Source organism: Budorcas taxicolor, chromosome 7 (genome assembly GCF_023091745.1).
Source record: "Budorcas taxicolor isolate Tak-1 chromosome 7, Takin1.1, whole genome shotgun sequence".
Classification (NCBI taxonomy): Eukaryota; Metazoa; Chordata; class Mammalia; order Artiodactyla; family Bovidae; genus Budorcas; species Budorcas taxicolor.
In genome coordinates this window covers 79,240,728-79,256,383 of record NC_068916.1, presented here as the reverse complement: position 1 = coordinate 79,256,383, position 15,656 = coordinate 79,240,728, and the positions used below count along the sequence as shown (strand labels likewise).

The following is a 15,656-nucleotide window of genomic DNA, read 5'->3' as shown; positions in this document are numbered from 1 at the left end:
TTTTATGGAAATCATCTTGGCTTGGGTATACATATATGCATAAAAGGAGATAGTTTTTAAAAGCTCATTTTCTTGCTAATAATCATCTGTTTTTAAAAAGCTATCAGCAGGTGCACCTCATTTCAAAAGCCTCTTGTCCTTTATAATACAATATTCATCACGATTACATAGTATGAAATAAAAAGCAGCAAAATATAAGTGAGGATAGTTCAATTAAATGCAACATAATCTCAGAAGCAAAGGAAAAAAAAATGATCCTGTAGCTAAAATCAGGTTCCAATGAAAGAAAAAAGGGAATATATTTCCACATATTTTTAATTATATAGAATTTCCTCAAACATGATTTTTCATAATATATTCCATTAAGTTAACATCATATTTGAAGAAAGAGCATTTTCCGATTTCATTTTAAGCCTGATTTTGAGCAATTACAGTGTCATTGTTCCGCAGTAGAAAGGTTGAATTCATTTACTGTGTGGTTATGCTAGTTATGATTGATGTCTCTTCTCCAAATGATAAACCAATCACCCCAATGATGTAATGTCATTTTAAGAGTGCCATAATCACATTTCTCTCAAACTAGAAGCTCTGATGAGTTCTAATAAAGATTTATGGTAGATTAAAGGCCTTCATAATATCAACAATGGATTGCTCATTTGATGAGAGATTTGATTAGGTAATTTTTTTTTGAAAAAGAATATGAGTTTACTAAATATATCAGGGCTGGCTTTGAAGAAGGGCATGGGCCATCATAAGTAGCAGTCCATCATTCCATCTCCTGAATGAATCATCTTTAATGTACTTAGGAAGTCCTCTCTAATTGTAGAGGTTGAGGCCATTGGTGGCATATACTCATGGATGGAGCCCAAATACAGTTTCATCAAGGAACACCCTTGGCATGGAAATCCAGAACTTTCTGGATTGCTTTCGATGGGATATACTAATGAACACCATGAGTGACCAACTCCAAAGATAACTCCAAAGCCTTGGAGGTTGGGAGCAATTAATTTCTGCAAATGTCTCTCCTTGGGCTGTGGGTACCTAACCCTAGGTGCTGCCCAATCCTACATTCACGTGTTTTGTGAACCACCAACAGCAGAAATCAAAATAAGGCATGGCTACTTCTGGGTCTGGGGCAATTCCACCTAAGATTTAGAGATTTGGAGCTGAGGCAAGTACCACAAAATCCTCAAAAGGGGGACAGAATGTTGTGACTAGTCGTTTTGATGTGTGAATGTGAAAACCACGGTGAGAACCAAGGATTTAGAGGTGGTATTTATCATGGTACCATGGAATCAGCTCATTAATTTCAAGTGAAGTGAGACAAGTAGAGGGTCAGAGGAGAGGTCACCCTCAAATGCTTCAGACTTGGCAAGACATTCAGCATTCACATCAGGGGAACACATTTTAATTGCAAAATCAGCTAAATAAGCAAGGAAGAAAGCGTCAGAAGCCAACCATCAAAAAAAAAAAAAAAAAAAAAGATCTGAGATGCACATGCATTGGTCATGTTGAGGGTGTCCATCAGCCATGACCAGAATTATAGTATCACAACATCCAATATTCCATTATCTCTCTGCACTTCACCTTTGAGACCTGCAGACTCTCACGTGCAGTTGGGGGGAAATTCTTCCCACTGAAGGAGGGCCAAGCTCTGTTCAGATAGGCCACACCTCTTCAGTTACCACGACCTTCAACAAATAGACCCTGAAACCTTAGTGTCACCAGATGGCAAAGGCACTTCACCTCCTCGCTCCCCACACCACCTTCTCCCCGGCCCTGGTTTCAGAGGTGTCGTTTCGCAGGAGACTCCAAATCATCACGCACACAACACCACATGATCACGCCACAGTTTCCTTACCACTGCTGGAGGCTTGCTGGGGCCCTGAGCATGCTCTGAGCAGGTATGAATTGGGGGAGAACTCCTCATCGGGGTTGGTGTCCATGATTTGATGGGAGGTGTTGCTGTCTAGCAATGGCATCTGGCAGCTAACGGGTGGAGGATTATGGGAGCTAGGCAGCTGAGCAGATGGGAGGAGGCTAGACGAGGATGTAGGTGGAATGGGACGACCTGGGAAAGAGGACAGAGGGGTCAAAGGTCAGCAATGAGTGTCATGAGAGCATCCAGAGAAAGTTACATTATAATCACCTCACAATGCAAATATCCAAAAAAAAAAAAAAAAAAAAGCTCCAGATGTATTTTTTTGAGTGATTCGATGGTTTTTCCAAATGTCCAAATTCCTACGACGGTAGTTGTGCATTTCAGAAAATGGACATGACAAGAGAAGTATCCATCGACACAGCTGAAATGGGATCAGTCAGGAAGACATCCACTTCCTTCCGTCTTTCCTGCTATGGTCCTAATCGGCGTTTCCACCACCTCTCAATGGACTAGAGTCCACTCTTGCCACACACCTGTCTCTGACCCTTTGTCTCTCTCCCTTCTCTGCGGTAGCCAGAATGCTATTTTACTGATAGAAATTAGATCATATCACCCTCCTGCTTGGCTTGCCACTTTGAGACCCAAACTCTTTACACTGCCTAGCATGTCTCGTCTACACTGGCACCAGCTGCCTCTTCCATCTCACCTCTGACAGGGCCCTTACCATGCTCCACTTTTATTCTCCGGCCAATGTACCATCTTTATTTCTGTTGCTTGCACACATCACACCTTTCCATCTTCAGAGTCTTTACACTTCCCATCCCCTCTAGTGGAACATTCTTCCTTACCTGCAACCTCACTGATACTCACAAGCTGCTTCCTTTCATTCAAGCCTTCCCTGTTTGCCTTCTTGAGAACTGCCCATTTATCTGCTCTATCCTGTCATCCTGTTTAAATTTCTTGACAGCCCTTATGACTATTGAAAGGGAGATATGTCAACTTATTTTATTCACTCCTATATCCTCAGTATCTTCCTAACAAACAGCATCTGTTGAATGAATGAACAGATAAATAAGGGAGATTAAAATCAAACTCATTAGTCTGGGGAAGAAGGGGAGGAGAGGCAGAAAGGGCGACACATTTGCATCTCAAAGAAGTGGCCAGTGCCACCATTGTCTGGTGGCTCAGATGGTAAAGAATCTGCCTGCAACGAGGGAAACCTGGGTTTGATCCCTGGGTCAGGAAGATCCCCTGGAGAAGGGCATGGCAACCCACTCCAGTGTTCTCGCCTGGAGAATCCCATGGATGGAGGAGCCTGGTACAGTCCATGGGGTCGCAAAGTCAGACACTACTGAACGACTAACTGTTTCTTTCACTGCTGTCTTCTTCTGGACATCACTGGGAAATTCCTACAAGGACCATCCGCACCACGCCATAGGGAGGAGCAGCCAGCCTGGAAGGTGGTGGGCAGTGTCTTGGAGCTGGCCTTCGGTCAAGAACTTCTCCTGCACAGAAGGCTGCTGCGACGCCTCTTTTTCTGTGGCAGGGAACTCCTGGCAGCAGAACTGCTGAGTGAAGGTAACTGCTGTGTGGACTTTAACCTGATTCACCCTTATATCTTGGGGTCCTTGCAATTGCTTGCCTGCTGGATTGTTCATTTGGAAAACTCAGAAAAATGAGCCAAGAACAAACAGCAGCCCAGGGGATATGCCCTAAATCGGGGGTTGTTGAAAAGAGGGAAGGTATTAAGAAGGCAAACTCAAGAATCAGGTTAGAGTTTCAACTCAGGCAAGACATGCCTGAGGCAGGAGAAACCCATGTTCCTGCTTTGAGATGCACTGCACCTGTGAAGGCATTTTCAGACATCTCATTATTGTGAGGTCGCTCAGCTGTGTCCAACTCTTTGAGACCCTATGGACTGTAGCCCTCCAGGCTCCTCTGTCCACGGGATTTCCCAGACAAGAATAGTACAGTGGGTTGCCATTTCCTCCTCCAGGGGATCTTCCCGACCCAGAGATTGAAACTGCGTCTCCTGCACTGCAGGTGAATACTTTACCACCGAGCCACCTGGGAAGCCCTCAGATATTACATCTGGATGTATATTTTTGTCATCGCTTTTGTAATTGTATTTCATGATCAGTTCCCCAGTGCAGTAAATGTTATTGATAGATCATTTTGAATCAGTAAAATGCATAAGCATCTCCTAAAGGCACTCGGCTAAACACTGAGGATACAAAAGTAAGCAAGACATCATCCTTGCCCTCAGAGAGCTCACAGGCTAGTGGGAGAGGCAAACAGTAAAATGCATCATTTCAGCAGCACATGGTAAAGAGCACGATGGTCCCATGTAAGAACATGCTTCTCTGGGGGCCCAGAAAGAGAGACCAGGTTGAGGTAGGGGTGGAGAGTCAAACAAAGATTCTTGGGAAAGGCGGTATCCAGGCAATCTTCCAGAGAAGAGGAAAGGGGCTCCTGGTGACATGAAACATGATGAACAACAGCACAGACACATCAAACCACTAGCCAATTAATTACCCCTTTTGAGGGTGGGAGTGGCAGAAAGAGACAGGAAACAAGGTACCCTTAAAGCTCAAATGTTAGGGGCTCAGTAACACAGTCGAAGAAGACTCATTCCTGAAGCAGGTCAGTGGATGAATGAAGTTTGGTTTAAAAAATCCAATTCATTCATAACTGTTCAGGAGCCACATAAGGTGCGATATTCTTGCCAGATGCTCTGGCAAGGGTAGGCTGAATAATCAGCTTGTGATCAGAATCAGTACTCACATTTAATCCACGTGACTTCCCCCCAAAGCTGATAAAAATACTACCATCATTATTATTATTTTAACTGATAATCTTTTTGCATGACTATCTGCCTCTCACAGCGCAATCACGACCAGTTGGGGTTAAATGATTATTGTTCCTATTTTGCAGATGAGAAAACTGAGGCACAGCACAGTGAGACTGCATAGGCAGCAAGTGACGGGGGCCAGGTTTGGCTGTTCCCAAGTCTCCTCTCTTACCAGTCTGCATGCTGTTTGCCTAAACTGCATGGTGGCAAGAATGGAAGAAGGTGACATACAAGGAGGGGAGGTGATGGACAGGAAATCATATTTCAAGTTTCCCATTTCCCCATCCCAAGGCACTCTGGAGATTTCAAATGAGAAACACTGCTTTGAATAGCCATTGATAGCAGCTATCAGCTGGCAGAGTTCAAAGCTTTTCTCAAAATTTTGTTACGAAGTTCAAAGTGGCTTCTTCATAGCCATGCTACCCTCCACCTTCTTCAAGGCTCCTTGATGCAGAGGCAGCCAGACCAGGGCACAGTGAAGTTGGCATTGACATCTACTTAGCAGCGAAGCAGTGGCAGGAATGGATTTTAACTCCCAATCAATAGGCTTTAAAGTTTGTATTATTGAAGCATATCTGAAACTGCATGTTGAAGAACAAGGGTGGCTGGGAGCCAATTTTTAAATTCCTTTGAGTGACTGAGGTGGAACTGAAGTTCAGGGGCAATTTTCCAGGAGCCTGATATGATAGTTGCTGTGAAATCATTCTTTTCATGAACTTTTGGAAATTTTGTTCAGCATGAATTCATTTCCTAGAGTACAGACAGGACTGCTTTTTAATTTATACACATACAGACAATGGAAGAGCAAGTCCTAACACGGTGCAAGCATGGGAGTTATTCCGGTCTATTAGAATACATACTGTAGAATTATCTGATTCCTGTAAAATCCATGCACCCTTAAAATCCATGCTTTGGTAGCTCCTTAAATTCTGTAGCTGGTATCCACTACTCCTTGGGAAATTCCTCAGTCCCAAGATCTGCCCCCAGTCAAATTGTGTGCTGTTCTCTATTTGCTATGTCATTTGCTAATTTTGTTCACTTATGCTACATTTTTCCCCATGACTATTCCAACTGACAGAGACCATCTGTACAGACCCAAACAGGTTCCAAAGTACAGGGGAGAAAGCTGGAACTTACACAGGCTCACTTTATAGATCATGATTTCTTACTAAAATACTTAGTATGGGATGGGCATGAAACCAGGGGCTACGTCCTTACCCAGTTCCTACTGTTTTTGAAATTTTATTTTGAGTGTGTATAGAGTCCATGGCAAATATACAGAAAACCAGGTTTCATCACTCTGTTAAAAAGCAAGAGGAAATATGTAAAGGCAGCAATATGTCATTCATTAAACTCACATGGTCTTGATACGTGTGGGTGTATATGTGTGAGTGTTTTCTAAGATCCCCATGTAAATCAAAGTCTAATTATGTGTGATTGGATTCCCCATGACCTCAAAAGTGGGAACTAAGTAAAATTTGCTGATTTTTCTGCTTTCAAATGAGTAAGATCTTGTGATGGTTTCAATTCGTAACATTTTTTGGATTGAAAGACACACGGCATGTGCAAACCACTTAGGTCACCTCTCTGCGTAGCCTCTGGACCCATCCCTATCCTCACTCCATATAAAGAACAAGCCTGCCTCTCCTTGAGGAGTGGGCAAGCAAGGGAACTGTTATTTGTTCTCACTACCCTCTGCTGTGGCATGAGCCCCAGTAAAGCTTTGCTTGGGGGAAAAAAAAGGACCCTATGAATTTTTACCTAACTAAAAAATTTATGATATTTTGATTCTACTTGTTTGACTTAGTATGAATAGAATGCTAGATTTCTAATAAAAAAATAGATATGCAACAAGCAACAAAGGCTTACTGTATAGCACAGGGAACTGTAGTCATTATCTTATAATAACCTATAATGGAAAATAATCTGGAAAATAATATATGTGTATAACTGAATCACCTTGCTGTGTACCTGACACGCTGTAAGTCAACTATGCGTCAATAATACATATATTTAAGAAAAGACATGTAGCCAGACAAATCAGTTTCATGCTCGCTCTGACTGGTAGTGGCTGTTCAGAAGGCTGTGTTGAGAAGGATTCTGAGGACACACTGGGTTCCGAAGGAAATGGTTGAATCATCAAATAGAAAAATCATGGGTAAGGAATGAGGGGAAAAGCAGCATAGCTTTAGAGTGCATTTGTCATCTATGCTCCAGCCCCTTATGCATCATCTGCTTCAGCCACATCTGAAAACTTTACTCCACACCATCTGTGGCTTAAGTCACCTTGCTTTCACTCCCAATGTCTTGATCACAGCTCTGTCTTTCTTCTTACACTGACTTGGATCCAACTCTAGTTCTCCCGCCCAAGATTAAATGGCTACAATCTACTCTCCATTCCCAGAGCAGTAAATATCATCCGTGAAATTGCTGTTCTGCCCAACTGTTGCTAACACATTCACTAATTTATGATTGAGGGCATGTTGCAGATCAATCCCCCAAATTCACTTCCAACAAGTTCCTCTTTTGTTCAAAAGATTAATGGTTAGCTGATATTAAAATCTTTTGTGTAGACAAAGCATCACTGATCTATGCAGGGATGGGGTATCAGATTACTCGGTGACGCAGAGACACACGGGTGGGAGAAAGTCAAAGCAAAACAACACGAACATCATGGAGAACGATTACATATTAAAAAAATAAGTGAAATGACCTCATTATTAAATATACATGCGATTTCGCTCTGTGCTAAGAACTTAGCCAAGTATGTTACAGGCACTTTTCTCTTATAACATTCACAACTTCTCTGTGAACAAAATCCTATTATCATCCCCATTTATAGGTGAAGAAACTGAGGCAGAACTGGCTGGGATTTGAATTCAGGTGTTCTGATGGCAAAACCCAAGCCTCAAATGGTTCTTTCTGTGCTTTCCCACTTCCCACATTAAAGAAGAGAGATTGCTTTGAAAAAAAAACAAGGTATGAACCCCAGACTCATTGATTCTCTTCTGCAAGCCACCATAGAGGTCATCCTAGGGGAGGTAATTAACTGGGGTCAGAAACAAGCCACCTCCTGGAAATAGTCAGAGATCACGCACACACAACACATGATTTGCAAAGAAAGCAAGCAATTCTTAAGTTAGAAACAGGAAATCCTCGGTGGTTTTGTAAATTTAAGGACTTAATAAAAATATCACTTTTGTGTTAAGTTGAGGTTGCAAAAGGACGGCGTTAACAAAAGCAAAGCAGTTGGTTCAAGAATTTAAACAATTGTCCTTATGACATTTCCCAATACTTACTGTTTACTCAGATGTCTGACTAAATTATCCATTTCCCCTCAGATGTTTGGGATTTATGAAATCTCTATTTTTAAGAGAGTGAAAAGTGAGGTATGTGGGTTTGTATGTAAACAGAAATAATTTCAGTGTCTGAGACTGAGCCCTCCTTTTGTTGAGGAGGAAATGGCACCCCACTCCAGTATTCTTGCCTGGGAAATCCCTTGGACAGAGAAACCTGGTGGGCCACAGTCCTTGCGGCTGCAAAAAGACTGGGCAACTGAGCATTTGGTTTGTAACTGATGAATAGTTGAGGAATGTGGCCCCACTTTCTTTGGAGTTCCATGTGAACATCATTCTGGAAGATGGATCAGATCTTTTCAACTCTACCTAGTGCCACACATGGAACCTGCAGAAGGCTGTTGGGGGGACAGCTCACTCGAGGTATGGTGAGCTCAGGGAGGCACTGGGGCACGAGAGCCCCAGCCGCCACCACACCTGGTCCAAAGTACCCTGACAACAGCTCAAACCGGACTCCCTGCCTCCAGCTGCAGGAATGTGGATGAAGCCGCTGCACAACTGTTCAGCCTATTTTACGTGCTAAGAAAAAGACTCTGGGACTTTTCACATACCCTTCCCCAATTGTCAGGTAGTAAGAAGAGGAAAAAGAAGTCCAGAATGGCGGTGGCTAAAACACAAGCGAAGGGAAAAGCCCTCGAAAACAGACAAAGGAAGGTCCGAGGACTACCATAAATGTTGGGGGAGTTTGTAATTTCCTTGGTTCTGTCTTGTCACAACAGAAATCTGAAGCAATGGATGGACCAGTGTTACAGCTCCATGTTACAGCTCAGTTTTACTTAGAAAGTAAGGGAAAATACATCCTCGAGGCATGAGGGCATGTCGGCCCAAAAGATGCGAAGAGAAGAGAGGCCCCCCAGCCCAATTTTGGCTCCTCTTTTTACATGCTTTTCTCCTCTCCCTGGGCCTGCTCTATGTAAACTGGGCTAGCCAGGAGTGCTGTTGGTTTTACCTGAGGTCCTCACTCTGGTTCTCGGACCTTCCTTTGTTCTATTTTCGTGGGCTTTTCCCTTCCTTGTCTTTTAGCCACCGCCATTCTGGACTTTTTCCTATTCTAACTACCTGACACAATGATCACAGCAGCACTGTCTAGAGACTCAGGGATGTTAATAACAAGAACAGAGCAGAACCAAGATCTGAACCTCAGCTTGTGTTTTACTAAAACTGTGATGGCCTATTCCTGAACCTGGACTTGGCTCATGTTGAAATTCACCTGTTAATTGCCTTCATCATCCAACCCACCCCATTCTCATTTTCTACTCTGCCCTAAGTGAAATCCTGGATTCTAATGGATGTGATTATCCAACAGTCTTTGGCAAATGAGGATCTCTGCCTTCCTGCTTACAGTATTCCTGTCTCGATACTGTGCAACCATCCTTAGTTACTTGGTCCACCTGCTTTCCTCTGTTCTCCAAAGCCCAAGTGAGGAATGGAGAGAGCACAGACTTTGAAGCCAGGCTGACTGAGTTCTGCCACTTTCTGTGTGAGTTTAAGCAATTAACTTCACCTCTTTGGGCCTCTCTGAGGACACTAACACTGATGAACACTGACTTTACATGCTGTAGTGAAGACCAGAGATAATATATATAAGGTGGTGTCTGACACCATGGTAATGCCAGGGACTCAGATGGAGACAATGAAACTTGCCGCTTACTGGTTCAAGTTAGCCTGCAAGCACCTACTCTGTGTGCATGGGCACGTGATAGTCATGGGGTCTATCATTCTTCCCTCTTGGGTAGAGTCTGGTAGGTAGTGAGGCTGGAACAATGTAGTTATCCTGCCAGTCAAGGGGAGAGGCTGCCTGAGAAAGGGGTATGCAGAGAGGCCCACAGAGGTGGGAGGGGCAGAGAGACATACTCGGCTGGTGCTGTCAGGGTACTGGATTCAGCTAGGACTGAAGCAGCTCTGTCACTGAACTTCTCAATATATGAACCAATTCATTCTCCACCCAACCCTCTTTTTTTTCGTTTTGTTTTGTCCAGTTTTTTGAGCCAATTTGAGTTGGTTTCTGTCACTCAGAACCAAAAGCATCCTGTCTAAACCTGGTTACCAAGCCAAAGAGAGAATACGACTTGGTCAATACCATAAAGTTATTTAGTAGAACACCTAGAATAGATTTCAGGGCAGAAGACTTCCAGAATTATGAGATGTTCATGCTCTATAAGCTGATGCCCTTCTTGTTAAATCACGAGAAATTGAACGTGTTGGGTCCCAGAGAAACCATTTATGGCAGGGGGTACCTAGTCTATTGATATGAATACTATGGGCATCAGAGCGTAGGGGAGAGATGCCGGTGAATGTTGGTATCAATCCAGCTTACACTGCAGTAGCCTTCTCTCCTTGGCAATGGAGAAAAACTCAGATCACCTTCTAGCTGGACTGAGCCTTACAATAAATACACTGATCTTGGAGTAGGGTGAGAGAATCACTCAAGGCTCAATTTCTTGCCTGTGTCTAAGATTTTAAAAAGAACAGAGACAGTAGGTTTGATCAAAACTGTAGAATGCAAAGTGACCTCAATGAATATAGCATATGAAAACTCAAATAGGCATGTATATATATGTGTGTGTGTGTGTAATTTTTACATCATATTACGTATTGATATTTCCCTGCTGCTGCTGCTGCTGCTGCTGCTGCTGCTGCTGCTGCTGCTAAGTCGCTTCAGTTGTGTCCGACTCTGTGCAACCCCACAGACGGCAGCCCACCAGGCTCCCCTGTCCCTGGGATTCTCCAGGCAAGAACCCTGGAGTGGGTTGCCATTTCTTTCTCCAAAGCACGAAAGTGAAAAGTGAAAGTGAAGTCACTCAGTTGTGTTCAACTCTTAGGGACCCCATGAACTGCAGCCTACCAGGCTCCTCTGTCCATGGGATTTTCCAGGCAAGAGTACTGGAGTGGGGTGCCATTGCCTTCTCCGATATTCCCCTGCTAGCTGCTTATATTTAGTGTCGATGTTAGTCTAGATCAGTCATTCTTAATTGGGGTAAATTTTGTCCCTCCAGGGGACAACTGGCAATGTCTGGAGACGTTTTGGTTGTCATAATTCACCGGGGTGGGGGAGGGAGAGCTACTGATGCCTAGTGAGCAGAGACCAGAGACGTTGCTGAACATCCTACAATGCATAGGTCTGTCCTCCATGAGAAATAACTTTCAGCCCCAAATGTCAACAGTGTGGAAGCTGAGAACCCCTGGGACAGCATGTGTGACCGCTTGTGATTAACATCCTTTATGTGACATGGTCAATTTCTAAGTAGCTCCTTTTTTTTCCAGCTGATAAGAATTAGGTAGATATTGGAGAAGGAAATGGCAACCTACTTCAGGATTCTTGCCTGGAGCATCCTATGGACAGAGGAGCCTGGCAGGCCACGGTCCATAGGGTCGCAGAGAGTCAGACGTGACTGAGGCGAATAAGCATGCAGGCACGCAGGTAGATATTAGAAGTAAAAATTGGATCCAGTTAGCTCTTCACCCAAGAAAACGTCAAGCAAATAAGTTTAAGATGCAAATGGGGGGATTTAAGTTAAAGAGAGGGAAAAGTTCCTCAGAGCAAATCTAATTTGTTGCTAAGAGACATTACAGTTGGCCTTTATCCAGAAGATGGGGAGACCTGCCTGTCAGTAGAGAGTTGGGTTGCCTTTACAGATGTAAGAGATTCAGGGGAGAACATTCCAGCTCGGGTGTAGGTAAGTGCATCTCACCTGCGGAATTTTCATGATGACCTCTTATGGCTTCTCAATGAGGCAGTATCAGCTTAACTGAGCTTGAGCTATTCCATATCAGCCCATTTCAAGTTTTTATTTTTACAGCAGAAGACCTAATTGCCCTCTTCACTCACACTTCACTGAACTCACTAAAGCCCAGTTAAGCATTTTCTCGAAAACAAATCGTTTTCAGATGGCCCTGGCAAAACTATCCTGATTTCGCACAGGCCATTATACATAATTTATCGGAAGAGTGGCAGGCTGTTGGACTTGCCCCAGTTAAAGAGCCTCTTTCAGGAGCTTGAGCATGAACTGTCTTCACAGTTTGGGGCTCCATGCCTTTGAGTGTCACTCCTAGATCTCACGAACAAGTTGCCTGTTTATATAGCACATCTTCCTGGCAGCATTGCACTTTGGAAGGTGTCAAATATAGATCGGGCTCTAGATAGAGGGGAGAGTTTATTTTTGAAGTAATATGATTTCTATAATTTTTCTTAATGCCAGCCCTTTCATATTCAGGAGATGAAATGCAGTGAATCTGTACAGTTTTCCCTTTGGAGGACGTGAATTCTATTCCACCAGAGGCAATACAACCCTTTACCCAAGGTAAGGGAGTCTCAAACACATTCTGACCACAGATTCCTAGTTCCTCGATACATGCATCTTAATTACATCTCTCAGCTTCTTTAAGATGAGATGGTATTATTATTTTGGTGATGTGCACTTGTGTGGATCAGTGCTGACTGATGGAACTCTCCGGGATGATGGGTATGTTCTACGTCAATAATGATTAATGCATGTGAATACCGAACAACTGAAAGGTGACTACTGCAAATGAGGAAGTGAATTCTTAATCTAAGCTCATATAGCCACACGCGGCTGCTGGCTACCATATTGGACAGCCACCAATACGGTGTATAAGTCTAGCCTATGGTTCTAGCTTACCACTAAATGGTATCCCTCACTCATGTGTCTCTCTCCCCCATTTAAGAGCCAATATATTTCTGAATATACAGATTTGTTCCTGACATCCCCGTTTACTCTCCCAAGGCTCCTCAGTGCCTATGAAACATCGTTCTAACTCTCCTATGGAATTCTCTCTTCCCAGATGCTCTCATGCCCTATACTCCAACCACATCAGAGCACTGGGGTGACTGAATACCCATCTTCCCCTTCCCTCCTTCCGTATGTATGGAAGTCATTCCTTACTCTTTGACAGTTTCAGCCTTCTCCTGCAAACCTCCTGGAACACTCAGCTTAAGCATCATTTTCTTTATAAATCTTCCCTGATCACCTCACCCACTGGTTACCCAGGACATCCTTCTATCATTGTGTTTGTAATATGTTACCATATTTATTTTTCTACATGTCTGGCTCATTCATGAGACTATGAATGATTGGATAGAAATGAGGGATCATGCACCTCTGTATCTTGGTACCCAGTTCAGAGCCTGCACACTGTAGGGAGTGGTGCTATTCGTTGATTATAACAATTTATGCCACAAATATTTATTGCACATGTGTCAAATGCACAACGGTGTTGACTTTACTGCTGGATGCCGTTTCTATTGGTCTTGGGTTTTTGGTGCCTCTCAAGGTGTCAGTATTTTTCTGAGAAGAATTTATTCTGATTTTAAATGCATGTTTTTCCTTTAATCAAGTAGCTGGAACATTAAGAGTTGGACCATAAAAAAAGCTGAGTGCTAAAGAATTGATGCTTTCGAACTATGATGCTGGAGAAGACTCTTGGGATTCCCTTGGAAAACAAAGAGATCAAACCAGTCAATCCTAAAGGAAATCAACCCTGAATATGCATCAGAAGGACTGATGCTGAAGCTATAGCTCCAATATTTGGCCAACTGATGTGAAGAGCTGATTCACTGGAAAAGACCCTGATGCTGGGAGGGATTGAGGGCAGGAGAAGGGGGTGACAGAGGATGGGATGGTTGGATGGCATCACTGATTCAATGGACATGAATTTGAGCAAGCTCTGAGAGACAGGGAAGGACAGGGAAGCCTGGAGTGCTGTAATCCACGGGGTAGCAAAGAGTTGGGCATGACTTTAGTGACTGAACAACAACAAAACATTCAGCTACTGCTTCATCTGGTGCTCAAATGAAGACACAGCAGTCTGCAACAACCTTGAAGGGAAAATTTACTGCTTGATTTATTAACAGGAAATAGGTCAGTTGCTAAGATGGTGCTTTCTAAGGAATTCTCCACGGTGGTGGTGTGACTATTTTTTGGCTGGGCTGGGTTGACCCCAGAACCTAAACCCTGTTTACGATGCACTCCCACTCTATAATTATGAAGGCTTCCTATGCTAGGAACTGCTTCAGAGGAGTGACCCAATACTGGCCAAGAACACAAGAAAGAAAGTGAAGTCGTTCAGTCATGTCCGACTCTTTGCGACCCCATGGACTGTAGCCTGCCAGGCTTCTCCATCTGTGGGATTTTTCAGGCAAGAATATTGGAGTAGGTTTCCATTTCTTTCTCCAGGGGATTATCCCAACCCAGGGATCAAACCTGGGTCTCTCACATTTCAGGCAGCCTCTTTGCTGTCTGAGCCACAACGGATCCCAAGAACAGAAGGGGCAAGTACTAAGTGCAGTTCCTACGGTGTCGCAAGTAATCCACAGAACACACACAGGGCTGTTTTCCAGTCCCCCTGTAACGCACATTATATTCACATAAGAGCTTATTTGGGGGAAAACTTTTAGAGAAAGACTGAAAGAAACTGTATGCCCATGACAAAACTTAACTTTCAGAAAGCTTCCTTGGGAAACATCTTCCATGACATGTAGGAATCCATCTTACTTTTACGTTCACTCCTTGGGTTCATGGAAATATAAGATTGCCACTTGCTAAGATTCGTTGAGCTCTTATAATGCATCAGGCATAATTTCCAAGCCCTTAAAATATATTATTATATTTAATCTTATAACAATCCTTTAGGGTAGGAAATATTATCCGCATTTCAAAGGACAGAAGACTGAACTAAGACAGGATGGGTTGTCTCGATGGAAGAACTTGAGCTAAGGCTCTAGAGCTTTTAACACTGCATAGGGAATGACAATGAAATTTAATTAACCATTATAATGACAAAGTACCCATCACTGATGTGACAATATGATTGGCAGTGGAACCAGACTGAAGTTTAACTTAGCTCTGCCACTGAACTGCTGGGTGAATTTTGGCAAGTCACTTAACTTTACTGTTCTCAAAAGTTTGAGAAGCAAATGTATATAAAAATACAGATCATTCTAGGCATTGAATGAGATATTTATATAAATGTTCTGAAGTAAAGAGTAAATAATATCATCCATCAGAAGGTGATGAGAGAGATGTCCTATTCCCCTTTTCCAGGACATTTTGAGGGTTAAATAATAACAGATATGAAAGTCCAATGCAAATGGTAAAGTGCTCTACACATGGTAACTGTTTTTGTTCTCATTATTGGAAGCTTTCTTTTCCAAAGGCTTTGTTTGCAGACAGCAAACAGTTCTCAGCTGAAGGCTGCATTCCACTCTGTGCCTTGGAGACAGCAAAGATAAAACAAGGGATCTAGGTGACAGGTGCTTGAGCTTTGTCATCTGCCTGTTGCCTACTGACACTACCACCCACCCATTCCTCATGGACCACTCCTTGATAAGGTGGTAAAGATTAGATATCGTAGGAATAACCACCGATAGCCAACAGAAAGGCTGAAAATCTCCCCCTCAAAGAATTTAGAAATGTTTGAAAACTAGAATGGAAAAAGTAAACTAGACCAGTACTAAGTCTAGCTGGCTAGGAGACCACAGATTAGCTCATTAGTTCACTCTTTCCTCATACAGTCATTTGTAAGTCATTGCCTTGGAGAAAGAATCCCC

The 15,656-nt window shown here is 43.2% G+C and overlaps 1 protein-coding gene across 1 annotated transcript in view; it reads right to left on the bottom strand.

Annotated features, from left to right (window-relative positions):
- TENM2 (teneurin transmembrane protein 2) overlaps positions 1–15,656 on the bottom strand; it is a 1,062,966-nt gene that overhangs the window by 424,336 nt on the left and 622,974 nt on the right. Inside the window, exon 3 of the mRNA XM_052642871.1 lies at positions 1,862–2,071. Within this exon, the coding sequence (XP_052498831.1) occupies positions 1,862–2,071 (210 nt within the window). The remainder of the gene's footprint in view (positions 1–1,861; positions 2,072–15,656) is intronic.